Below are 24822 nucleotides of genomic sequence, written 5' to 3'. Positions count from 1 at the left end.
GCAGCTGCTGGCCGCGCTGGCCCAGTCCAACCACGACTCCACGCCCACCGTGCGCGACTCGGGCATGCAGACGCTGGACGGCAGCATGGACCCTCTGGGGCTGGGCGTCGGAGAGCTGGGAGTGGAGCCCTCCGTCATCAAACGGCCGCGCAAGAAGATGAAGTGGATCCCCAGCTCCAACCCACTGCCACAGCCTTTTAAAGTACCGTAGTTTCCCAATTACTAGCCGAGACTTATTACATTGATTTTGCTAAATTTCTTCAGCTATGAGGCTAATATACGGAGGCAGTTACATGAATATGGTATTACAGTAATCTAGTTTTGATTCTTGCATAAAACACTGTCCTGCGGCTTATACACAATGCGACTAATACACAGAAAACGACTGTAGGAGTTCAAATGAACTTTATAATAATGTCGTAACAGCACAGGACTTCTGCATGCTTCCCGGCTGGGTAAAGAGAACTTTTTTTTGAGAAGTTGCTATGTAACATAGACAACCATTACTGTACATCGGAGCAAAAATATGCCAGTGACGCTCTAGAAATGTGTGGTTTCCACAGAGACAAGAAGCCTGCCTCAACTGCTCACTCTGCTCCTCTAATTGAAATATCTCTCCTGCTGAGCACTTAGAGGCCCCGTGAAAGGCTCTCCCCTGGATTAATATTTAGGGCAGTGTGTGGCAGCCAGCGGTGTGTGTGTGTGTGTGTGTGTGTGTGTGTGTGTGAGTCTCCCACACTGCTGAGACGCTGAGGCAGCACTTCCTGTAGGTGTAGCCAGCAGAGCGGAGGGTCTCACAGCAGCTTTTGATAGTGACACACTGCCATGATGTTTTCATTGGCACCATAACCCCCCATAAGCCATTGCACCGAGAGGCAGCAGATTTCCAATTATGCCTTTCTTCATTATGACAAGCACAACTAATTCAATTGGATACGGCCAAACAGTCTGTATCTGTCTCAGTTGCAACCGCACCCCAGATAATACAGAGTTCTAATGAGCTCAACTTGCCCACACAGTTCATATAAAGGGTGGGTCATTTGAAAAGGCAACAGAAAGCCTTTGTATCTAAAGCCAGCCATCAATCCACTGAAAAGCCACACAATATTTCTCTGATAAAGCTTTGGATAAAGGAGAGGGGGTTGTAGCTCAAACTGGTTATGATGACTGAGTCATACTGTAAGGACCATGTTGTCATCCATCCACACAGTCACATTTCACAGTCCTGTTATGACACATCATTTTGATTCAGTTTAGAATGTTTTCATGGCTAACCGTTGGCTGCTAAATACAGTATGTGTGTGTGTGTGTGTGTGTGTGTGTGTGTGTGTGTGTGTGTGTGTGTGTTTGTCTGTGTGTGTGTGTGTGTTTGTGTTTGTGTGTGTTTGTTCGTATAGGAGCCTCTGACGTTGACCCGTCTGGAGAACAGCATGAAATCGGACAAGCCGAAGCCTGTGTGGAAGAAATCGGTGGCTGACAACCTCGTAGCCCCCCTGGTGGACAACAAGAGCACACAGCACCCGCCGACCGGTAAAGGTGCGGCCTCTCCCCACTCTCCTCGCCCCCTGCCACCGCAGGGCCTTTGTTACGGAGCGGGAACTTCAGCTGCTAAAAGACAGAAGCATCTATAAATGCCAAACTGTGAGATGGTGAGAGCCAGTCGTGTCGATGGGATGAAGTAACAGCCTGTGGCTCACAGCGCCCCATCTGTCATGGCCTGAGAAAGGCACAGTGGGGACAGATCACTCACATCAATCATAGTCTATGACACATCTCTGGAGCCTGGGACACAGTAGTGTAGATGTGTGTGGTTGTTTTGGCTCCATTCTGAACGTCTCTCTCTCTCTCTCTCTCTCGCTACTCTTTCTCTGCTCTCTTTCTCTCTCTATCTTCCTCTTTTCTCTCTATCTCGCTCTCTGCTCTCTCTCTCTCTCTCTCTTGTACCCTGTCTCTTCTCTCTTTCTGTCTCTCTCCACTCTCTCTCTCTTTATCTCTCTCTACTCTCTCTCTCTCTCCCTCTCTCTCTCTCTCTACTCTCTCCACTCTCTCCCTCTCTCTCTCTCTCTACTCTCTCTCTCTCTACTCTTTCGCTCTCTCTCTCTCTCTCTACTTTATCTCTCTCTCTCTCCCAGGTGTATCTCCGCACAACTGCATCGCAGTGGACAAGAAGCACACGCGCAACTTCTCCCTGGATGTCCACCCCTACATGCTGGCCATCCCTAAGCCCAAGGAGGAGCCGGCCGTCCACAACCCGGGGCCTCCGCCCGCCGCCTTACCCCTGGAGAGCGCCTTCATCGAGGGGCCCATCAGCGTGATCCACGCCCCCACCTCCATCAGCGGTACGTTCTCCCAGGCAACCAGACCTTTTCTAAACATCACGCTGGGTGACATTTTGCTGGAGAGACAAAAGACGGTTTTAGTGTAGTGTCTCTTCGTATTGTGTCCTCCTGTTTAACTTAGCCTTTATAAATTACTAGCTGGACAATGTGGAACCAAGAAGATTTGTTTTTATGTGCCTAGCCTACAGTCCCAAAACTCCTGACCTAAACTGTAATGGCCAGGTGGACAAATTAGGTCAGGTTAGATGAGGACACACAGAGGTGCTACGCTACTGTAGTTTTATTGGTCCTCTCTCTTGTCCATCTCCCCACAGAGAAGAAAAGCCCGCCCACCACCACCATGCCCGAGTTCACCAGGGTCGGCCGGCCAAGCACCACCTACATGAACGGGGGCTCCACCAGCCTGGCCCCATCCAGCCCTCCCCACCCCATGGAGCCCCTGAGCCAGCCTCCGGAGCCCGAGGTCCAGCCGGCGCCCTTCAGCAGGAAGTCGTCCCATCCGCTGCTGGCCGTCCACCGCACGTCCTTCAAGGAGGAGGACGTGGAACAGCTGGTCAGGGACCACCTGGCAGAGCGACCCGCCGAGCTCATCGCCGCAGGAGAGTGCTGAGCACCCCCGGATCTCTCACTCCTGTATCTCTCTCTCTCACACACACACACACACACACACACACACACACACACACACACACACACACACACACACACACACACAAACACACAAACAAACACACACACACACACACACAAACACACATACACACAGACGCACACACACACACACGCGCGTTATGCAAAGACCAAAACAAGCTCTCACCTTCTGTGTCGCACACATGCATACTACTCACACACAGCATAAAGCGCACACACACACACACACACACACACACAAACACATGAACAGAGACACACACGCATGCACACACACAACCTCAACCTCTCACAGAGCACCAAGCACTCCTTTAATGGCAAACACGCTTTTCATGTAGAGGACCACCACAAACACATGAAACCTTAATGTTGCTGCAGGACCGACAGTTGAAGAGCTGCGATTTATTGCATGTGCCATGACTGGACCCTAGACACATGCGTGGACCAACCGACTCTACAAGGGAATGAACCGCACCGCAAGGCTTGAAATTACGAGAGATTTATAATGAGCAGTTTAGATCCTCTGGTCTTGATGCAATGCTTTGTAATTATACGTGTAGTAGTTGCAGAAGGATATTGATGGAACGCTGGGGATAAGCAGGACAGTATAAAAGACTTAAAGCACAATTCATGGCTATTGTCATGGACACTGATATGTGGGGAGAGCTTCACTCTCACGTCAACATTAAAATGCTCTGCTCCATGATGAAATTAGCTGGTAGACCATGTAATGTCTGTATCTTGAAAAATATGCAAATATTACAAATGAGTCATTGTGGCAATAATAATATATATTATATTTCTTATGAATGACACAATATAAATACGTACAAACTATTTTAGCATATCAGACACATACAACAGCATGGCCTCTCACCTTGTCGAACAATGAGACGTGAAGATTTATTCACTCAAGATGAAAGCTCTGCTAGTCGCACATGTTTCATTATTTCCCCAAAAATACACAGTCATGACTCACAGCAGAGTGTGTTCATAATCATGACCTCAAAAGCTCATTTGAAGAAAAAACAAGGAGACAGTTTATCCATGGGACATATCAGAGCGAGAAAATGAAGATGTCTCCTGGGCATGATTGATTAGTTTGAGAATTCGGGGAAGTGCTCTCTAATTGCCCTCTCTCCATTCCAGTTGGATTAAGAGACAAGGCAGTGGATTTGAAATGGCGCTGATGTCTCTGGTCCGTTATCCGCACTTGTCTTTTTCTCTCAGTGACCTCTGAGCTCACCTCTACAGATGTGTGCCAAAGCATGCGAAAGATGCCAGAGTTTTAGCACTCACAAAACATCAGCACTTGCCCACGACATGCTTCCCTCTATACACTCCACGAGTGGCTGTATCCCTCACACACCACACTGAATGGCAACACATATAGAATAGCTGCACAATATGTATAGTCTTTTTTAGTGAGCCAGGTAACAGGGTTTCTGTTCGATCATTTCCTGCACTCTATACATTGTGTTTCCTTGGATATCCCTTGAGCAGGCCTGAGGGGTGGTGATATCGGTCTGAAGATATCATTTGTGAGATCTGGTTGAGATAAAGGAGACTCTGGATGCCTTGTCTGAGAGTAAAGCTGTGGGAAGTGATACCAGCAAGATGCTGACGACTCTACATCCTTGAAGATAAAACTGCCAGTCACCTCATCCCTTGCAGGCTATGTTTCATCTCTCACAGCATCACTGTGCGAAGCTCAAGCACTTAATCACAGTCTTTTGGAGGTATAGTGAATCAATGTATTCAACGTGGTGGAAAGATACAGAAGGTGTAATGTAGTGGAATTGTGCCATTGTTTTGATAGAGAGTGTTTAGGAGCTAGCTTGCTTATATTTGATGAGAACAGATGATGAAAATAGATAACTAGTTTTTGAATCTTGCTAGAAAATGCCAAGAGGTCGTGTGGGGGTGGATTATAATTGTTCAGTCACATCACATGTATTCCGGTGTATATTGTGTCTGTTTGAGGTGATTGGGTAGCAAATGTTCTCTGCTTCAGAGATAGGTAACCTAAGGGTAGAAGTGATGGCCCCTGTCCTGCCAGACCTTTGACTACCAGGAACGGTCCTGGATCTAAAAGCATAGGTAAACACTTAGTGAAAAGTGTGTTCATTTAGACTAGTCACTCGTTCACGGGAACATGTTTGATTCACCTACAAACTAAACTGTACATTTACCACAAAATGACACCAAGTGGATTAAGTGGATTGCATTCTAATGAATTAATGTTTCAGATAGATAAATATACTTTATTGCCACACAGCAAGAAAGAGATAGCTCAATCCAGCAAAGAAAAAAAAAGAAGGGGCACATTGGACAAATGGATCGCACCATGTCTGCTGAATGGAAAAAGCTATTTCTGAAATGTGGTTTCAGTTCTATATGTCATGAACATGCCATTTGGTGCTATTTTTTGCCATCTTATCATAGATTTAATGTCTTCATATAATTTTTACAATCTCATGCTATATATCTTGACAAACTATCAGGAGACGAAACATTGACAAATGCAGAAGTGTATTTGCACATTAAAGATGAGGGAACATATTCTGTCTTATGCTTGGAAATGGAGTTTAGTCTTGGGAGTTGATTTTTATTTGTGTGCTGGGGCACCTTAAAGGCCTGATCAGAATGAGTTCATAGCAGCAGGCAGCACAGAGAAGACTGCTTTACAAGAGTATCAAGTCATTCATCTTACACACAGCATTTGCTTTGAAGTGACTCGCCGTGAAGCAGCATTTTCGTGCAAAACAAAAAAAAAAGAAAAGAAAAGAAAAAACAGTGCACCAGCAATCCAACTAATGCAGGACACAAAATTAGTGCATGCACTAGGCTGGAATTTGCAGTCATTAGGCTTTATGTCTGTACGCTCCTTTAGGCTACATCTGTGATAGGCTTTGTGAGATTAAATGGTTGTGTGAAGATGGAGATTTGTGACTGGAGAATATATCTTTATGTGGAACACAATGACACACATTATGTGTTTAGTTTAGATGGGACTAACATTGAGGTGGCAGATGAAGCAGTGTGGGAAATCTGGATTTTACAAAAGGACTTCTGAAAATTTAGACAGAAATAAACATTTTCATTAAATGAAAACATTGTGTTGTCTTTTTATTTTGGGTTATATACTGTAGTCATGTATATGGCTCATGCATGCATACAGTAGATCTCACAATGGGTGTAAATTATAGTACCACCCTGAATGCAAAGTAGAATCATTTCAATGTATGTAATTTCTGCAACTACAGTCACTTTAGATGCTCCTAAATATATATTAAAAAATAAACCCCTATAAAAATGTTTGTAGTTGGTTCCAACAAACAGGAAGCAGGAGAACATGGACTAGAGTAATAGCCTATGTCTGTGAAACAATTTAATTAACAATTTAACAATTAAAAAAAATGAATTAGCTTGCTTTATGTTGTTTTCATTAGGCTACAGAGACCTCAGGTGAGGGACATTTGCTGTAGGTCTAATTCATAAAATACGTTTTAAATAAAATTCGTTTTAAATAAAATTCTATTAAATCAAAGTTTATTTACATCATATTTTAGTCAAATAGCACAGTGTATATCAAGCATTAAATGACAAATTTGGAAAGATATCCAAAATTTCAGTGCTGGGACTTGAAAATGCCCGTAGTTGCAGAGCATTATAGGCTATAATGTCAGATGAGAAAAGATCCTCCTTTTAACCTGTTGCAATCAGGTGATAGCCTATGGTAGAGTGGGGGAAAACGCTCCCCTTAAGGAAAATGTGGCCTTACTGTGAAAACAAAAGCTAGATGTGTTCTGAATTATTATCATGGTTATAAGTGGCAAAGACATTAATTACAAACCAACTATGAAAACTTCCTAGACTTTATATTTCTTTAGATTTTTAACAAAAATAAAATGTATACAAAGCGGGCGTTTTACCCCAGCAGTGGGGCAAAATGCCCCCCATGGGTGGGGTAAAATGCCCCCTCCTAAAAAAACTATTTGCTTCATACATTAATAGCCAAATCAACAGGCAAGCTGTTAAGCAATAAATGAATTGTAAGATACTATATTTAATTCATAGATTAGGCTTACCAGCAGCCAAGTACACCTTACCTAAACTAACATAGCCTACACTCCTTAACTGACCACGGAAAATTACGACATTTTACCATGAAATCAGTCTTCCTTCAACTATGTGGCGAGTGTAACCTTCACAGTGGATATATGTGTGTCCCCGTAGTCAATGGGATGCAGGGCAACAGTAAAAATATAACTTGACTGCATCTAGTGATTATTATGGGAGAAACAGGCGGGGGGCGTTTTACCTCACGGGGGCATTTTCCCCCACTCTACCCTACCAACAGTTTTTTCACCAGCAGAGGGAAGCATTCGCTTTAATGAGAATGAAGGTCATCCCACAGCCATGCACCTCCTCACCAACTGTTAGGGTGTGCTGAATAAAAGGATGTGGTGCTTACATATTTAGTTATTTATTTATTATGTATTTATTTATTTAAACCAAATAGTCTGAAAAGTAGTCTAGCTACACACTGTGATCTGACAGCGTCCTTTAACCGTCCCATGTCTTCTATTTTCCACCCAAAATATAATACAATCATGAATGAGGTTTTAGGGTTAACAATCTCAATGTTTGTGATATGATAAGATCTTTGATTCAACCTACAAGATTTCTCATAGTTTCATAAGCCTCATTTTAGGTGTATTTCTTAGCCAATCACGTTGTTGGCCATGACACATGTGAAGGACCAACGGTACACCATTCAGCGCCTGATTATAATACATAGCTAATAGTACAACATACCACAAATACCCTCCCTTAGAAATTCAATTAGATATGCTCACTGCTTTTGACAATGAAGTCTGTAGACGTCTTATGTATTTAAAGATACCTTTGAATGTTGGATACACTAAAAGACATTAGGCTTATCAGTGGTCACCTAAAAGTTGTTTGGTCCTCATGGTTGACATCTTGGTAGTCGTTTGGTCACTGTTATTCAAGCTACTCGGAATGCACGATTCACACTGTGAAGAGGAGTGGGCTGAAAATTAAGTTTGAGACTCGATCGGAGGGTGCGGGCTTGCAGCGACAGAAATATGGCTCTAATGATGGGGCTTCTGTCGGCCGCGGCCTCGCCTATGCGGCTTAGTGTAAGGTCGTTGGGACGCTACTCCATGGTCACAACTCGGTGTCTGACAGCTCGAGGGTACAGTGTCACTACAGTCAACGTAAGAGAGCCCAGATTACCTAACCATTTGACTTTCTCATTTCACATAACTGACCGTATTGATTCATTCATGTATTTTGACTAAAGGAAAACGTTAGTCCTGTTTAGAAATTCGGTAGATTGTCTTAGCTATGTGTGCTAATGTTAGCTGGCAAGTTAGCAAGTTGATAATCTGTGGATTGTTTACGTTAGCAAATTAGCTATCACAGCTAGCTAACGTTACAGCTTGTATTTACTAAGTAACTCTGTCAAAGGTATGTGGAAAAGGATTGTAGTTACAGCAGTAACTTGTAGTTGTCCATTCCCTGTGTCATTACGAATCCTAAGTCTTGTTGCCATCTGTGACAATGAACTGTGTCATGATGACTAAGCTTCTCTAAAGTTTTACCTGGTGAGCTGCAGTTGTAGGCCTATGTGCTATTTAGTGACATCTCCTTTGTTTCGTTGTGCAGAGAATCTCATCGAATTACTCCAGACCCTTGTCATATTATGCTAACATCCACCTGAACCACCGACTCCGATACTCAGCTGAGTCGCCTAAAAGTAAGTAATTAGCCTAGTAGCCTAGTCTAGTAATTAGTTGGTTGATGAGGTGAAATGTTGTACTGGCCCCCGTATTTGTCCCTTGTATTTTAGTGCCTAATTGTGCTGTTTGCCAGTGGTTTCTTTCCAAAAGTCATAAGTTTTCTTCGATTACAGATGAAAATCCAAAAGACTCAGAGCCTTCCAGCAGTGCTGGAGGTCGCTCAGGAGGTGCAGCTGGAGGTGGAGCTGGAGGTGGAGGTGGAGTTGGAGGTGGAGGTGGAGGTGGGAAAAAAGGGAATAAATATTGGTGGAGCCGAATGAAAAAGGTGTACATTTCTCTCTTTCTTATTTATCATTCGTCCCGTGCTGATGTGTTTTAAAGCAGACTTCACATTCTTCTCATGAGGCATTGCATGTCAGATGTCATTCATTCATTTGTTCCATTGTCCTATTTCTTCAGGGAGATTTCCCATTTGAAGAGAAGGAGTTCCAGTACACATTTCTTGTTTTGTCTGGATTGTCTGCCCTCTTTGTCTATTTAACTTTGAGAGACAAAGGGGATGAGATCACCTGGAAGGACTTTGTCCATCAGTATCTGGACAGAGGATTGGTGAGTGTGTGCCTCAATTGACATTCTTAGTTAAAGAGTGTGTTTGTGTGTTGAGGTGTATAGATACTGTACTTGTGGGTTTTATGTCAAAACTGCAAAAAAGAAGGCTGTGAATTACGTTTTTGAAATATCCTATTTTTTGTTTTAGGTGGATCGTTTGGAGGTGGTCAACAAGCAGTATGTGCGAGTTATTTTAGTTCCCAGAGCAGACGCTGGAGATGGGGTAAGTGTCTGATCAGGAGACTGACAATATGTTGTCGAATATATTGTAGTGAGTTGCCACTGAACTGAACTGTGTGTGTGTGTGTGTGTGTGTGTGTGTGTGTGTGTGTGTGTGTGTGTGGATAGAGTTACGTATGGTTCAACATTGGCAGTGTGGACACATTTGAAAGGAACCTTGAGACGGCGCAGCTGGAGCTTGGACTGGAGCCTTCCCGCAGGGTACCAGTGGTCTACAGCTCTGAGAGCGATGGGTGAGTAGTGACTAAAGGGTACCAGTGGTCTACAGCTGTGAGAGCGATGGGTGAGTAGTGACTAAAGGGTACCAGTGGTCTACAGCTGTGAGAGCGATGGGTGCGTAGTGACTAAAGGGTACCAGTGGTCTACAGCTCTGAGAGCGATGGGTGAGTAGTGACTAAAGGGTACCAGTGGTCTACAGCTCTGAGAGCGATGGGTGACTAAAGGGGTTGGCGTGTGGCAAAATGGAATAGAATCTATTGATGTGAATGAGGCAATGCATACGGCAAGTGGAACGATGACCGTCGCATCGCTCTAATCGGCCCCTTTCTAGTTTTCAGGGCGATGTTTGACATGTCATAATAGAAAAGCTGTATTGTCAGTGTATCTCCTCTGAATCGATGGGTGATCATCACGTCGCCAGAAGTGGGTGTAGAAAAGCGACCAACAGAATTCCACCCTTGTGCTTGATTGTGGCATCGCTGGCCGTGTGCGGTGGGATTTCATTTGGCCTGGGCATTCTGTATTCTGACTGACCGCTCATTCAATTATATCTGATTCACTCACTGCCAACATATTGCACAGCATAATCCTCTGTACTACAACATAACATCCTGTTTAACAATCAGTGTGGTTCAGTTTGTGGGCTAAGAAAGGGTTTATTCAGAACTGTTTTTTATTGTAAGCCTGGGTGTGGCTAGCTTGGAAAATCCAGACCCTGGTAATCTCTCAGATTTAAGGGTCTGGCCACGAATAATGTAATGGCCCAACTCGAGCGTGCATTTGAAAATCTCACTGCACGCAATTGGATAACACTACAGCCAATGTTTACTGACTTTGAACGTTGCAGCGCTGTCGTCATCAGTTTAGCTCACCTCTGGCCCGCCTATTTCAGATACACCGACGTGATTGGTTTCCCCTGATGCTGGAGGTAAAAGTGCTCATTGCTCATCTTGCAGACACTAGGTGCGTTTGACTTCATGTAGCCGTCTTAAGACGACTGCAGATGAGACTATTTCTGACATTCTGATACGTCTTTCAAAGCGGAGTTGTACATACGTCAGAATCAGAATGTCAGAAATAGTCTCGTCTGCAGTCTTAAGACGGCTACATGAAGTCAAACGCACCTATTATTCAAATTGTGCTCTTGCAAGAGCTCTGGATTTCCAGGGCAGGGTGTGGCAGGAATGGCAATTGACTAAGTTCTTTATGTACAGTAACTCTTGTAGAGCTTGGTTGCTGTGGCTTTAGTACAGTATATGAAACACCATGCAGGGTTCATACATTTTTAAAAAAAACTGGAAAAGTTATGGAATTTGAAAATGTCAATTTCCAGGCCTGGAAAGGTTTTGGAAAACAAAAAACACCCCAAAAGTTTTGGAAAAGTCATGGAAATTTGCTTCATCCAATTCAACTCAGAAACGTATCTCATTTGGGCAGGTCATGTCTCACACTTGTGTCACAACCGATTGGAAAATGTTTATGTTTTGAGAGCATTCCTTCTAGGTAACCATCCCGTTATCTCACGCGTCATATCTATTATTAATGTAGCACTAGTTGATGTGAGGTTTTGAGAAATAGAAGGTCATGGAAATTTGTGAAAAAATCATGGAAAAGTCATGGAAATTCTCTGGTGGAAATGTGTATGAACCCTGACCACGAGCAATTTGTTCTTTTTTTACAGGAGCTTCGTCATGAGCATCGTTCCTACGATGCTCTTGATTGCCTTCCTGCTCTTCACGCTCCGACGGGGGCCAATGGCAGGGGGAGGAGGCGGCGGAAGGGGCGGGCTGTTCAGCATGAGCCAATCCAATGCCAAGATGATGAAGGACAACATAGAGACAAAGTTCAAGGATGTGGCCGGCTGCGAGGAGGCCAAGTTGGAGATCCTGGAGTTTGTGAACTTCCTGAAGAACCCCCAGCAATACAAGGATCTAGGGGCCAAAATCCCAAAGGTATTCTACGATGTGCCAGTGGAAACTTATACAGTTGCTGATCTTACTTAATAAGAGCTTACCATGTGACTCGGTGAAGCAGTCTTATGTGCTGGTAGTTATTGTGGTTCCCCCCTTCACTGTAAAGCGCTTACAGTGAGGTGCTCTGAAAAGCGCTATATGAATGCAATCTGTTGTTGTTGTTGTTGTTGTGTAATCAAGACTACTTGATAATCTTTGGATAAACACACCAGCTCAGGGTAGGTCAGGTTGCTTATAGTTTAAATGTAGTTGGTCAGTAAAAAGCATGGAAACTGTACTGGCAACAACTGGATGAATTATAGGAATTGAATCCAATTCAATGCATATGGATTTGTTCCTCCTCCTCTCCCCTTTTCCTATACATTCAGCAGCCCTTGAACTATTTTGATGTGATACTAATAAGGTCTGCACAATTATCCTAAGCGCTATATGAACCAACACAGTTAGCAAAAGGTACAAATAATCATGCACAGATAATTTTGTCACATGTTCTGCTTTTATATTCATTGTATCCTCCTTGACTATGCTATTCCTGGTTGGTTGGTGTGCGTAGTGTGTGAGGGAGGGGCACAGAAATTCTGATTGGTGCGCTTCATAGTCTGTCAGGGCTGCTGAGCTTCTTGTGCTCCAGGCATGCTCACCAATCAGGGGTGGCACAAACGGAAGAGACATTTGGAATATTGAACTGAATAATTTAATTGACATTAAGAATTATATTGCAAATCCCAATCTCAACATCTGTCAGAGAAATCGCAATGAGATATTTTCTCCAAATGGTGCAGCCTTAAAATGTGTTGTTATGTTCTAAGTGTTCTAGTGTTCTGCTCTAATGTTCTAAGTGTTCTAATGTTCTGCTCTAATGTTCTAAGTGTTCTAATGTTCTGCTCTAATGTTCTAGTGTTCTAATGTTCTGCTCTAATGTTGTAATGTTCTGCTCTCGTAGGGTGCAGTGCTGTCTGGCCCGCCCGGCACTGGGAAGACTCTGCTGGCCAAGGCCACCGCAGGGGAGGCCAACGTCCCCTTCATCACAGTCAACGGCTCGGAGTTCCTGGAGATGTTTGTGGGTGTCGGGCCAGCCAGGGTGAGTGTCACATGCGGTTGATTCAGCCGTTTGAAAAACACCAACTTTTAAAATATGTCCTCCCAAATGTTCTGTTAGTGTTATGTTATGTATTAGTGATATGTTATGTATTCTGCTAGTGTTGTAAGCAGGTGTGAATTGGTTGAGGTGGATGGATGTGTTTGTAAGCTGTTGTTTTGGACCACGTGCTTTGATAGGTGCGGGACATGTTTGCCATGGCTCGGAAGAACGCCCCCTGCATCCTCTTCATCGACGAGATTGATGCGGTGGGAAGGAAGAGAGGCGGTGGCAACTTTGGTGGGCAGAGTGAGCAGGAGAACACCCTCAACCAGCTGCTGGTGGAGATGGATGGTGCGTATGGGGCTCAGTGGTCAGGCCCGCGTTTCCCAGATCTGTTAAGAAGCTCTTAAGTGCTAAGAACTTCTTAGGAGCGCTCTAAGAATGTTCTAAGAACGCTCCAAAGAAGTTCTTAGCACTTCAGAGCTTCTTAACGAATCTGGGACACGCGGGCCAGTTTATTGGCAGGGCCGTAAACAAGACTCTGAGAGGGAGTCTCTCAGTGGCTGTTGACTCCATCTCTCTCTCTCTCTCTCTCTCTCTCTCTCTCTCTCTCTCTCTCTCTCTCTCTCTCTCTCTCTCTCTCTCTCTCTCTCTCTCTCTCTCTCTCTCTCTCTCTCTCTCTCTCTCTCTCTCTCTCTCTGTCTGCCCGCCTCCTCAGGCTTCAACACCAGCACCAATGTGGTGGTCCTGGCGGGGACCAACAGACCAGACATCCTGGACCCTGCACTGATGAGGCCTGGCAGATTTGACAGGCAGATTTATATTGGTATGGACCTGCATATCTGTCTGAGCTGTGGCCTGTAAATAGCCCACACCTCTTGTCTCCCATACAATTTGTATACATTGATGTGGATGCGTTATATGGAGTGGTGCTGTTGTTGACATGATGAAAGGTCGGGAAACTGGCACAGACTTCTGCCAAGATGAGCAGGTCTTATGTGGCCATGTGTCCTTAAGTGAAGATGACTACTAGTCTCCAGATTAATTACTACTATCTCAAGCCTTTTGAGAAAGATGGCAGTATGTACCAATTATTAGCCTAGTTTGTATAGGTTATAATGATTGAACCAAAATGTCCTTAGCGCTCACAACATGCCTGCCCCTCAGGTCCACCTGACATCAAGGGCCGGGCGTCCATCTTCAAGGTTCACCTGAGGCCTCTGAAACTGGATCCCAGCATGGACAAGGATGCTCTGGCTCGGAGGATGGCAGCATCCACTCCCGGATTTACAGGTCAGCTGAGGACAAATATCCCTCATGAGGCGGGGAAGACACTGTAAGATAATATCCGCTGTGACTTTCTGGGAAGTGCTCCCTCTAACAGTGGTCTGACTTCCTGTGATTTCTATCAGGAGCTGATATCGCCAACGTTTGTAATGAAGCTGCTTTAATCGCTGCCCGCTATCTGAATGAGTCTGTCAATGCAAAGCACTTTGAGCAGGCCATCGACAGGGTGATTGGAGGTGAGTTGTTATTGATGTTTTGCACTCCCTCACACAGACCAAATTGGATGGTTTAGTGTTGCATTCAACAGTAAAATGATCGCAATAACACTAATCACTAATGTATTGCGATAGTACGCATTATGATAATCTTCCCATCACTTTCCCTCTGCTGCAAGAGGGACTAATGTCGCCATGCCTCCGTGCCTCCATGCCTCCATGCCTCCATCTCCTCATGGGCTGCTTTAACCCCTCTCTGACTCTGACCAGGTCTGGAGAAGAAAACGCAGGTCCTGCAGCCCACAGAGAAGAAGACGGTGGCGTACCACGAGGCCGGCCATGCCATAGTGGGCTGGTTCCTGGAACACGCTGACCCCTTGCTCAAGGTGCTGCATATCGCTTCAGACAGACTGACCAGTGCAGACACACACTTCTCTCTCCTATGTATTGGCTATGAATGCTTCTATAAATAAACAATGTTTATGTTATTATGTTTATGTTGTTATATGATGTTAATAAGATGTGGATATTACAGTTAGCTAAAGGGTTGTATTGGTAGTATGTAGTTGGTACTAGAATTGGTTACTGTGCCATATTGTTCCTCAAACGTGCGCCACTCATGACTGTCCTCCTCCTCATCCCAGGTGTCCATCATTCCCAGGGGGAAGGGTTTGGGTTACGCACAGTACCTGCCCAAGGAGCAGTACCTGTACACGCGCGAGCAGCTGTTCGACAGGATGTGCATGATGCTGGGAGGGCGCGTGGCGGAGAAGGTGTTCTTCGGACGCATTACCACGGGAGCTCAAGACGACCTGAAGAAGGTCACGCAGTCTGCCTACGCTCAGGTATGGACACGCGATTTCACCGTAGCACATTACATCTCTCCAGCGCATGTTTATTTGGGATTTATTAGCGTAAAGATGCAGAAGCATCGGGGTTTACATGTCAATTCAAATGAACTCCCTTCAGTTATTACTTCTGCTAGAGTCACATGGCACTGCTTGTAGAGTTGAGACCACAGATGATGTCATTACCTGTAGTTTAATTGGCTTATGTCGTTAAACACTTGCCCAATTTCACTGCAGCATGAGCCTTAAACGCATGTACTCTCATGGATTTCTCTCAGAGCATGTTTTGTTGTACTTTTGAGCCCTTAGAAACTAGTTAGTGATTCTGGTTAGATCAGGATGTTTGTCCTGTTTAACTGAATTAAAGCATAGATAGATAGCAGTTGATCTAGGTCTGTTTTCCCTTGGTTATCTTTCCAGTGTCCATTTGACATGTTTTTACAGTAGATAGATAAATAGATAGATATACTTTATTTATCCCCAAGGGGATATTACAGTGTTTCAGCAGCAATACAAACACAACATTCAACATATACACACAAACATACATACATACAAAACATTTCAGACACTCTTTCTCTCTCTCTCTCTCTCTCTCTCTTTCTCTCTTTCTCTCTTCTCTCTCTCTCTCTCTCTCTCTCTCTCTCTCTCTCTCTCTCTCTCTCTCTCTCTCAGATCGTGCAGTTTGGCATGAGTGAGAAGGTGGGCCAGGTGTCGTTTGACCTGCCTCGGCAGGGCGAGATGGTCATGGAGAAGCCGTACAGCGAGGCCACGGCCGAGCTCATCGACCAGGAGGTGCGCGACATGGTGGACCAGGCCTACCAGCGTACCATGGAGCTCATCCTGGACAAGAAGGACTTGGTGGAGTTGGTACGTCATGAGTCTGTGCACGCACACACACACACACACACACACACACACACACACACACACACACACACACACCTACCTAGACCAGACGCACACCTGCAGACTGTCGAGTTGACGAATTCATAGTAATGTCCACTGTGCAGGGCAGGCTCATGTTAATCTTTGTGTGCACTGAGTAGATTCACTTGGATCCAGAACATTTCTGTTAACTTAAAAATGGCACACTCGAGTTCAACTTTGATGCTGATGTGAATAGTTAGGATAATACATATTTACTTTCTGCTATTACTGGTCACCTAAAGCAGTGCTGTATGGCTGTGTGTGTGTTGGTAAAGGTGGGGAAGAGGCTGCTGGAGAAGGAGGTGCTGGATAAGGCCGACATGCTGGAGCTGCTGGGGGCGCGGCCGTTCGAGGAGCGCTCCACCTACGAGGAGTTTGTGGAGGGCACGGGCAGCTTCGAGGAGGACACCAGCCTGCCCGAGGGCCTGAAGGAGTGGAACAAGGAGCGCAGCGGCGACGTCGCCGAGGAGGAGCCCAGCAAGGAGAAGCAGGTGGCCTAACGGCCAGGAGGCGCCATCCCCCACCGGCCTGTCTGCCTGTGTGTGTGTGTAGGGGGGGGGGGGGGGGGGGATTCTCTTGGCTGCTCAGCTGGACAATGCAAGGGTTTGGATGGCCAAATCTTTGCCCTCTCTGTATTTAAATGCAACTGTAGTTTTTGATTTTACAGGTTTCAAAGCAAAAGACATCTTCCGAGGCCTTAACAGCAGCGATTTGGTGCCCTGTGTGGTGCTGTAGGCAATGTGGCACCTGTGTGTTGTGTTCTCAGTTCTAGCCCATGGTACAGGCTAATGTACAGAATGGAGAGGGCGATGGCACTGTGAAGAAAGAGAGCTGTAGCTGTAGACTCAATTGACAGCTAAGACGGCTGTTTCTCTATTAAGGAGTGTAATCACATTGGATAAGTAGTACCTTTTATTTATTGATATGTGAGAGTGTGGTATATCAAACCAATTTTGTATAAACCGCTGCTTATAAAACAATGAAGCAAAAGTTGATCCATCCATGGAGGCAAAAGCCTCCCGAAGTCTTTCAGTGGTAGAGACGCCAGCACCTCGGCTGTAATTGGATTCAGATGTGTAAATTTAATTTCTGGAGGAATCCTGTGGGCACGATGCTAACCAGCGCGGTTGTTTTCCTCGGCCTGGCAGAAACAGTGTTACGAGGGGGAGCTACTGTATCTCGTACTTCAAAGCCTGGTTGGGAGGTACAGCAACTACCTCCAGTGCCCGGGGTTGAGTTGAGACACAAAGAGAGTTTTATCCCTCCATGTGTTCAATATGTCCGTGTTTCAACTCTCCCCCTCCCCCTTTCACCTCTTCTTTTAGCTCGCTTTTATGATGATGTTAATGGGAACATTCCCTCTTTCTAGTGTCAGGATATTTAGGTGGAATAAGCAGAGAAACCAGGTTGGGTGGTAATGGATTCTTCCCTCCCCCCCACTCCTTCACTCCCCTCCCTGTGTCTCTCTCACTGAGGAGGCGGAGGGATCCCGGCTCAGCCCAGCACACAAGTAGGCCACACACTGGCACTGTCATCCATCACCGCCCTCACCCCACGATCCCTGGCGCTCCTCGACCAGCCGCCAAACACCTCCTCCCCCCCCCCCCCCCCCCCCCCCCCTCCTCTAACTTTCAGGCCGCTGTTCAAGCTTAGCTCCTGACAGCAAGAGCCGTGCTCAAAATAGCCCAAACGCTGTTGTACTCCCAACACAGCGAGCGACTAGGTTTTCCGATGGTGGTAACATTTCCACATTGCCCTCGTAGACGGTGTCAGCACAAAAGTGTTCAGGGGGCTGCCTGGCTAAAGTGTGCCTGTAAGGGATTTGTCTGCAGCTGGCCACGTTAGCTTCAGTGCCCCCACACTCAGACCAGTGCTAACTCAGGCTCCTCGTGCACCTTTACCGGAGCATACCTCACAGATATTCGCCAGATATTGGGATGGGTATTTACAGAATGGTATTTTACTTTGAAATGAGGATGACTGAGTATATCAGGTTGGCAGTACCTTACCAATGGCTGTTGAAAGCAGCGCATATTCTCTGTGTGCTGCGTTGGCAGAAACCGCGCTGATGTACTCCCCACAAGGTCTTTTTCAATTCCACTGGAATGGTTTGGGTGAAATGTCAGCAAATTTGGCAGCTCGCTCACTCTCATTTTAAAAACTTTAGGATGTTGTTTTTGTCGACCAAAAATGAAGCTATTTTATATCACCAAATCAATGTGATTCTGCAAACATGATTAAAGAAGGCGTTTCTCCATATTCCCATGCATTCTATACATCATATTTGTACCCATTAGCTTTGTTTCATTGTCCACATTATTTAGGTCAGAAAATGAAATTGCCTTGTCAAAGATCTGTTCAGAATTTCAGTACATCTGTTGTAGACTCGGCTGCATTCATTGTCATATCTGACACAAACCTGTATCTGTAAATCTTCACTTCTGTCTCTGATTGTGGAAATCATTTGTAGTATCACCACTTAAGATGCCTAATTCTTTAAGATTCAATGAACATTTGTAAATATGTTTGCATAGATGGTTTAATGTATACATTTGCTTTATACAAGGAAATGCTGAAAGACCTCCCTGTAAAGTCCATTTCCCCATCATAGGAGCATAAACAAGATGGCCCACCTGACGGCTTAAGCAAACAAATGGTGTTGATGTAATACAAAACACATACCAGTATTTGGTGAACAAATAAACACTTCAAAGTACCATTCAAATGAGTTTCTGTGTATATAGATATTTCCACCTCATTTTCCTCATCAGTACAACTGGATATTATAGACAGATAGTTTATCCTGTAAAATGCACAAACGTAATCGGAAACAGCAACTCTTTCCATCTCTCTCTTTTACTCTCCCGGCTGTGTTGTGGTTGAGGACAGGTGTGAATCCCTGTGCTCTAGTATTCAGACATATTCCTCATAGAGCCTGCATGAAGGATACAGCCTGCTCCCTCTCCCCCTCAAATCTCCTTACTGAGCTCATAGGCATTTCACAGTTGGTACACTGTACTCCGCACAGGAGGGCCGTCGGAGGAACTGTCACTCGTGACACAAAGAGCATACTAATCACATGACTCCTGATTGGAGGAGGGGGGGGGGGGGGGTAGCTCTGGGGCATGACGCCTTTGCTCTTGTGACATCACATCGCATTCTTAATGTTGTGTGGCTGGCTACAGGCTACTTACGTATCACTTTTGACAGAGCTCTGTCATGGAGAGGACTAACTTGCTGTTGATTAGCAGCCAAAGGAGCGACAGAAAGAAACGAGACTGCTTCTCAGCCCTACTTGTTAGAATGCAGCTAGGTAGCAGAGATGGAGTAAGCCACTCTGGCATGAGAGAAGGGCAAAAGCAGAGAAGGCATTTTCACATACATGTCCTTTGATTGGCCGGAATCTTTGAGTCTTATTAAGGCCCGTGTGAGTCCCCAGCCTGTATCTCTCTCCTCGCTCGCCAGGTAGAGTCTGAGACATTTTTATACATGCTATTCCAGCTCTCCCAAGGGTGCCCCTGTGACATCAATATCCCTGGCAGATCTCGACAAACTGCATAATCGCCGCTGGTTTACTCTAATTATCTCTTTACCCTGTACAATTTATGATATGTTCTGCATACATTAGACAACAACAACAACAAAAGACACTGACCACGTTACTAGGGACCGGTCCATTTCACACAAAACTGAGGAGGTAAACCCACTCACGGAGATATGGTCTGAGTAAGCTACACACTTATCATTTGGCAATCCTTTATACTGTATACTTTTAGAACATGAACGTGAATTTTCTTTAGACGTCAAGGACCTACATTTGAACATTTCTCACAGGACTTGGTAGTGTCTCCATGACCAGAGGCCGTGTTTGTGGTCCACCATTACAGCCAAGCGGGCAGGATTTCTGTCATGGTAAGGTAGTAGTGTTCTATGTTCCTCCCCTTTAACAAGGTGCTTGTGTGGCCCATAGTCCTGTTGGGGCATTGCGGTATGCCCTGAAGCCCCTGCACTAATGAGGTGTTCCAGCGCTGAGGCCATGTCCCATTGCAGGGCCACGGGCACGTCATGATGTTGCCAAGACTCATGCTGACCAAACTGCCCTCACCCACAAAGGCAATGAGAGATGGTTGTACAAGGCTCTGTTGCTGACTGGCCCACCACCTCTATGGGCCTAAACCTGACTGGTCTGCTAAAGGATGAGATCATTAGTTTGCTGCTTGATGTATCAGCAGTGTGCAGACCACAGTTCATATGTTGGGATCCATGCGGGACATGACCTTAGCGACTGTTCGAATGTGAAACTTGCTTACAATCGCTGGATGAAGAATAACCCATTCTGGACTCAATCTCTCCTCTTCCTCCATCTCCTACAGTACATTCCTCTATGTCTCTTGCCATTCCCACTTCTTCACCTCTCTTCACTGTCTAGCACTCTCTCTTTCATACTATCTCTCTCTCTCTCTCTTTCTCACATATACTCTGTCTCTCTCTCTCTCTCTCCTTCTGGTTCTCTCTCTCTCTTTCTCACATATACTCTGTCTCTCTCTCTCTCTCTCTCGTTCTGGTTCTCTCTCTCTCTCTTTCTCACATATACTCTCTCTCTCTCTCTCTCTCTCTCTCCTTCTGGTTCTCTCTCTCTCTCTCAGTCCCAGACAGGGCTCTGGGGGGTGTGGAAGCTCCCTGTGTGCGCCCCTTGGTGAGTGGGCGGTGGGGCGGTGGGGCGGGTCGGCGGCCCTCCTGCAGCGGACGGGTTCCCGCGGACGTCGACTCATCAGGGCTGCTGAGACAGAGAGCGCTCCATCTTCAGAAGAGGCTCGGTGCTGTCCGAGTCGCTGTGGTGCTTCCGGTCTTTGGGCTGCTCGGCCCGCCCGCTGCGTGTCCATGACGGGGAGCGCACGTAGCCCGCGTGGGGGAAGCGAACCAGCGGGGGGTGCTGTGGATCTGACAGACAATGCTTTTGTCAAAGTAGACATTTGAATGCTGTTGATAATCATGTAGTCATATGAATACAATGTTCTCTTGTATCAACCTGAGGACTAGGTGAGCTATATAACAGTATACAGCATATCATTTATAACACTGATGATCTGGGGCAACAGCATCATCTGTGTCTGTCAGTGTCATGTGGATCAAAGGGCACAGTATGACACAAAGGGGCACATATAGCCTATTTCTAAATCTTGACTAAAAAAACTGACTTCAGTTACCATGCAATACTGTACTCAGCGCAGCAATGTTGTAAAGCTACAATGAAAACCTATTGTTTATTTGTTTTTCTGGTTTATGCAGCGGATTCATGCCATGATGTAATGACCTCACACCTGCCAAACGGCATTCGCTGGAGATCTGTTCTATTTAGGGGGGGAGAGCGAGTCACGCCTCAGGTGATTACTGCTAGCGTGGATGAGAGGGAACTAGGCTGAGCCCAGAGAGCCCATGGCGGGTGACTGGGGCCTCTGACTGTGTTGTGAGATGAAATATTGAGCAGGTACATTTCTCTGCACTCATGCTCCCTGCTCTATCAAATAATCATGGACTCGACAGCAGTGGCTGGCTAAGCCAGCTGAGAGAGTAGAAGGAGAACAGAGGACGTCGCCATCTTTGACCGCCTTCCTGATTGTTGTTGGTCTATTTTTAACTCAGATGTGATGGTGGCTTTAAATGCACTGCTTTATAATCACTTGGTGTAAAATGTTAAGTTTCAGTATGTTTGACCTGTGTGACTAGGCCTACTAGTGGCTGTAGCTTGAGACTCACTTGCTGGAGATTCGTTATGATTCTCCTCGTCTGAATCAGCAAAGACCTCCCCCAGCTCCTGGTCAGACATGTCTGTGAGCTCCGTCAGGTCCAGCAGGTCAAAGTGGACCTCAAGAGACGATACACTGCTGAGAGGCTCTGTTGGTGGCACATTGAGACAACACAAAGACTATTCTTAAAAAGCTAACATTGCTACTCGTGCCCAGGCCAATTACTGCTAATGTCATCTGTTTAATGGCATATAAAACAGTGACATGCTGTGTAACTTGTTTTTTGTCTTCTAAAAGCTAAATAAAGCCATCATAAAGCTCCAAGAGCTTGGTTATGGCCAACGTATACAGCCAAGTTACCAAATCAAGGAGTCACGCATGGCATTGCTGAATTCAGCACAGATGGGAGAGATCTTAATAGGATCTTACTCACGTCTTCTCTCACTGGACAACAGGTGACCTGTGTGGTGCCCTGGAGTGCTGGCCTGCTCCCCCGTTGCACAGTGGGCTACGTCTGTGGCGAGGCTAGCTGAGCTGGACGACTTCAGTAGGTTCTGGAACCCTCTGACAGGCTCTGTGTAATCAAGGATCAAGGAAGAGTTTTGTCAACCCATGTTTTGGTCTCAAATGGCTATGCCAATACAGAATGGTAAAGTAGGAGCAGCAAGTGTACAGAGTGAAAATGGAGCCTTATTGTCCCAGTTGTTGGTTCCTACAAACCTCCCAAGGGCTTTCCCCCTACGTCTGGGCTTCTTCCGTACAACTTCGGGGAATTCTGCCATTTTTCTGACTCTTAAAAGGAAAGCGCAACCCTCAATTAATTTCTCAAAGTACACTTACAAACAACACAAGTAGGCCTATGCTGCATTTAGGTCTGTAAATTGTGTGAAAATATGCATGCAAATACATACAAACAAACATTATATTTTTGGTACATTTGAATTGTGTATCGTGTACAGTGCATGTAAAGTATAGTGACAAAAAGTTAAATGACAACATCTCATTGCTGTGCTATTTTCATCTGGTTTGGGTATTTAAGCTTATGCAAGTCTTCTGCTAGTGTAAGCTTTCAGAATCCTGTTTTGTGTATTCTCAAAAGTCTCAAGAGTTTTAGTGTCCTATTTCACTGTATCAGCTGCTTTTGATAAATTCTATATCTTACAGTTCACATAAATATTAAAATAAAAGCAAACAATAGCCTTTCTTTTATCACAACTTGCATAAAAGAGATCACAGTGCCCGCAACTGTCAACATACATCATGATGTTGTCCCATGACATCATACTATGGCATCATCGAATACAATCCCTTGATCTTTTGAATTGCAATATTTCACGTCACACTCGGTTAGGACGCTAAGCATCAAGTTGGACCCGAGTCAATGGTATGCTGTATCAGTAAACATGACAGGCTAAGGTTTCGCTGAGTAATAGAACCTGCTGCTCACTACTGACTCTGACTTGAAACATCAGACAAAATGTTACAAACGTTTGCTGCGGCACATGATATTCAGAAAACATCACACGTATGTGACCGTTATCAGAAAGTGGGGGAAATATGTGTTTTGCCTCATTTGAGACCACACCTCCCCTCAAAAAAAATCATGAGACAGATGAATCTCATTATAAAATGCATGCCATACTGGCCATACTAGTTTCCGACCCAGTAGTCTAGCATCCCGATTCCTGCCTTTTTCCTGCAGTGTGCAGGTTGTCCTGCAGTATAGGCTACTAATGAAGGCACATTACTCATCCCTTTCTGCTGGTCCTCTGTACAGGGCACATTAGGGAGAGAAGTAGTGGGCAACTGTATCGGAAGTCCAATCTTTCAACTCTGCACGTAAACTAAACCTGATCTCTGATCAATCCGCCAAGATCAAACCACAAAAGCTGTCTCTCACTCACATGGCAGAGATGCTCTTCTAAATTTCTCTCGGCTAAATGTGCCCATATAAATCCTCACAAATGAACAGAATGAAACAAAGCCATTTGCTCAGCAGCAACGCATGCCTTCACATGTATGTGCACGCATACACACTCACAAAGACATACGCACACACTTACACACACACACACACACCCCCACACACCCACACATACACACAATGCTCATGCATCTGAACTCAGCGGCATTCACAAAGCAGTCTGCACTTGTCACTGGCTGTCTGCTGGTGCATTGCTGCTCATTCTCTACAGGCAGTCCTCTTGGTTTAAGCACAAGCAGAGCGCCTCTTTGTACGAGACAATGCAGAAGGGCTGTAAACTGCTTTTGTTCGCCCCGCAGTGTGAGCCTCAGTTAACGCCTGTCTGTCCTTACCGGTGGTGCTGGTCTCTCCCTGAGCCTCCATCCAGCCGCCGCGACCTGGCTACTCTCCGCCGTCTGAGCCAGTAGCCTGGGAGGGGAGGGGAGGGGAGGGGAGGGGAGGGGAGGGGAGAGGCGTAGTCTTGCTCGTCTCCCTCTCCTCTCAGACATGCACCCTCTCTCTCTCTCTCTCTCTCTCTCTTTCTTTCTCTCTCCCTCCTCAAGCTTCATCACCTTCTGCCTCTTTCCTCTACTCCCCCTGGAATTAAACACATTCCACAGCAGCTGCCAAAACATCTACAAAGCACCATGAAAATGAGCAAGCCAAATCTCCATCTATCTATTAGATTGAAAAAGAAGGGGTGAAAAAGATCAAAAGGATCGTCCCTCCCTCCCACTCTTCTTTTTCTCGCTTGTCGTTTCTCCTCCTCTCCTCCAGTCACAGTCGTAGGCACCCTCCCATTGAACCACGTGCGTCTCAAGGACACTGCAAACATTATCAGGGGAATTTCTGTGCGAACTACATTGCTCTCCATTGACCAGCAATAGTGTCACACTGCACAGTGGTTGAGCACAATAGCGGCTGGAGATGGGGGGGGGGGGGGGTTGGA

At 45.5% G+C, this 24822-nt stretch overlaps 3 protein-coding genes across 3 annotated transcripts in view; 2 read left to right on the top strand and 1 right to left on the bottom strand.

Annotated features, from left to right (window-relative positions):
* Nucleotides 1-2949, top strand: part of panx2 (pannexin 2) — a 7317-nt gene extending 4368 nt beyond the window's left edge. Inside the window, exons 2-6 of the mRNA XM_062546896.1 lie at nucleotides 1-202; nucleotides 1398-1530; nucleotides 2160-2343; nucleotide 2421; nucleotides 2656-2949. The exon at nucleotides 1-202 is cut by the window's left edge and continues 913 nt beyond it. Coding sequence (XP_062402880.1) covers nucleotides 1-202; nucleotides 1398-1530; nucleotides 2160-2343; nucleotide 2421; nucleotides 2656-2949 — 814 coding nt within the window. The remainder of the gene's footprint in view (nucleotides 203-1397; nucleotides 1531-2159; nucleotides 2344-2420; nucleotides 2422-2655) is intronic.
* Nucleotides 2950-7977: 5028 nt separating this feature from the next.
* Nucleotides 7978-18888, top strand: afg3l1 (AFG3-like AAA ATPase 1). The gene is made up of 16 exons (XM_062546895.1): nucleotides 7978-8236; nucleotides 8688-8778; nucleotides 8935-9086; nucleotides 9221-9370; nucleotides 9519-9593; nucleotides 9719-9843; nucleotides 11511-11781; nucleotides 12746-12883; nucleotides 13081-13234; nucleotides 13602-13709; nucleotides 14051-14176; nucleotides 14296-14406; nucleotides 14656-14771; nucleotides 15030-15230; nucleotides 15909-16103; nucleotides 16439-18888. The coding sequence occupies exons 1-16, from the start codon at nucleotides 8105-8107 to the stop codon at nucleotides 16661-16663; spliced, it is 2370 nt and encodes a 789-aa protein (XP_062402879.1). The 5' UTR covers nucleotides 7978-8104; the 3' UTR covers nucleotides 16664-18888.
* A 380-nt stretch (nucleotides 18889-19268) lies between these two features.
* On the bottom strand, nucleotides 19269-24271 carry dbndd1 (dysbindin domain containing 1). Its single transcript, XM_062546904.1, has 5 exons — nucleotides 24227-24271; nucleotides 22631-22702; nucleotides 22344-22484; nucleotides 21921-22058; nucleotides 19269-21104 (listed from the first exon to the last, which is right to left on the bottom strand). Exons 1-5 carry the CDS (start codon nucleotides 24255-24257, stop codon nucleotides 20935-20937), a joined length of 552 nt encoding a protein of 183 aa, XP_062402888.1. The 5' UTR covers nucleotides 24258-24271; the 3' UTR covers nucleotides 19269-20934.
* Between the last annotated feature and the right edge of the window lie 551 nt (nucleotides 24272-24822).

The sequence above is a fragment of the Sardina pilchardus genome, chromosome 10 (assembly GCF_963854185.1).
Source record: "Sardina pilchardus chromosome 10, fSarPil1.1, whole genome shotgun sequence".
Taxonomy (NCBI): Eukaryota; Metazoa; Chordata; class Actinopteri; order Clupeiformes; family Clupeidae; genus Sardina; species Sardina pilchardus.
The sequence above is the reverse complement of the archived record's forward strand: the minus strand, read 5'-3'. Positions and strand labels throughout refer to the sequence as shown.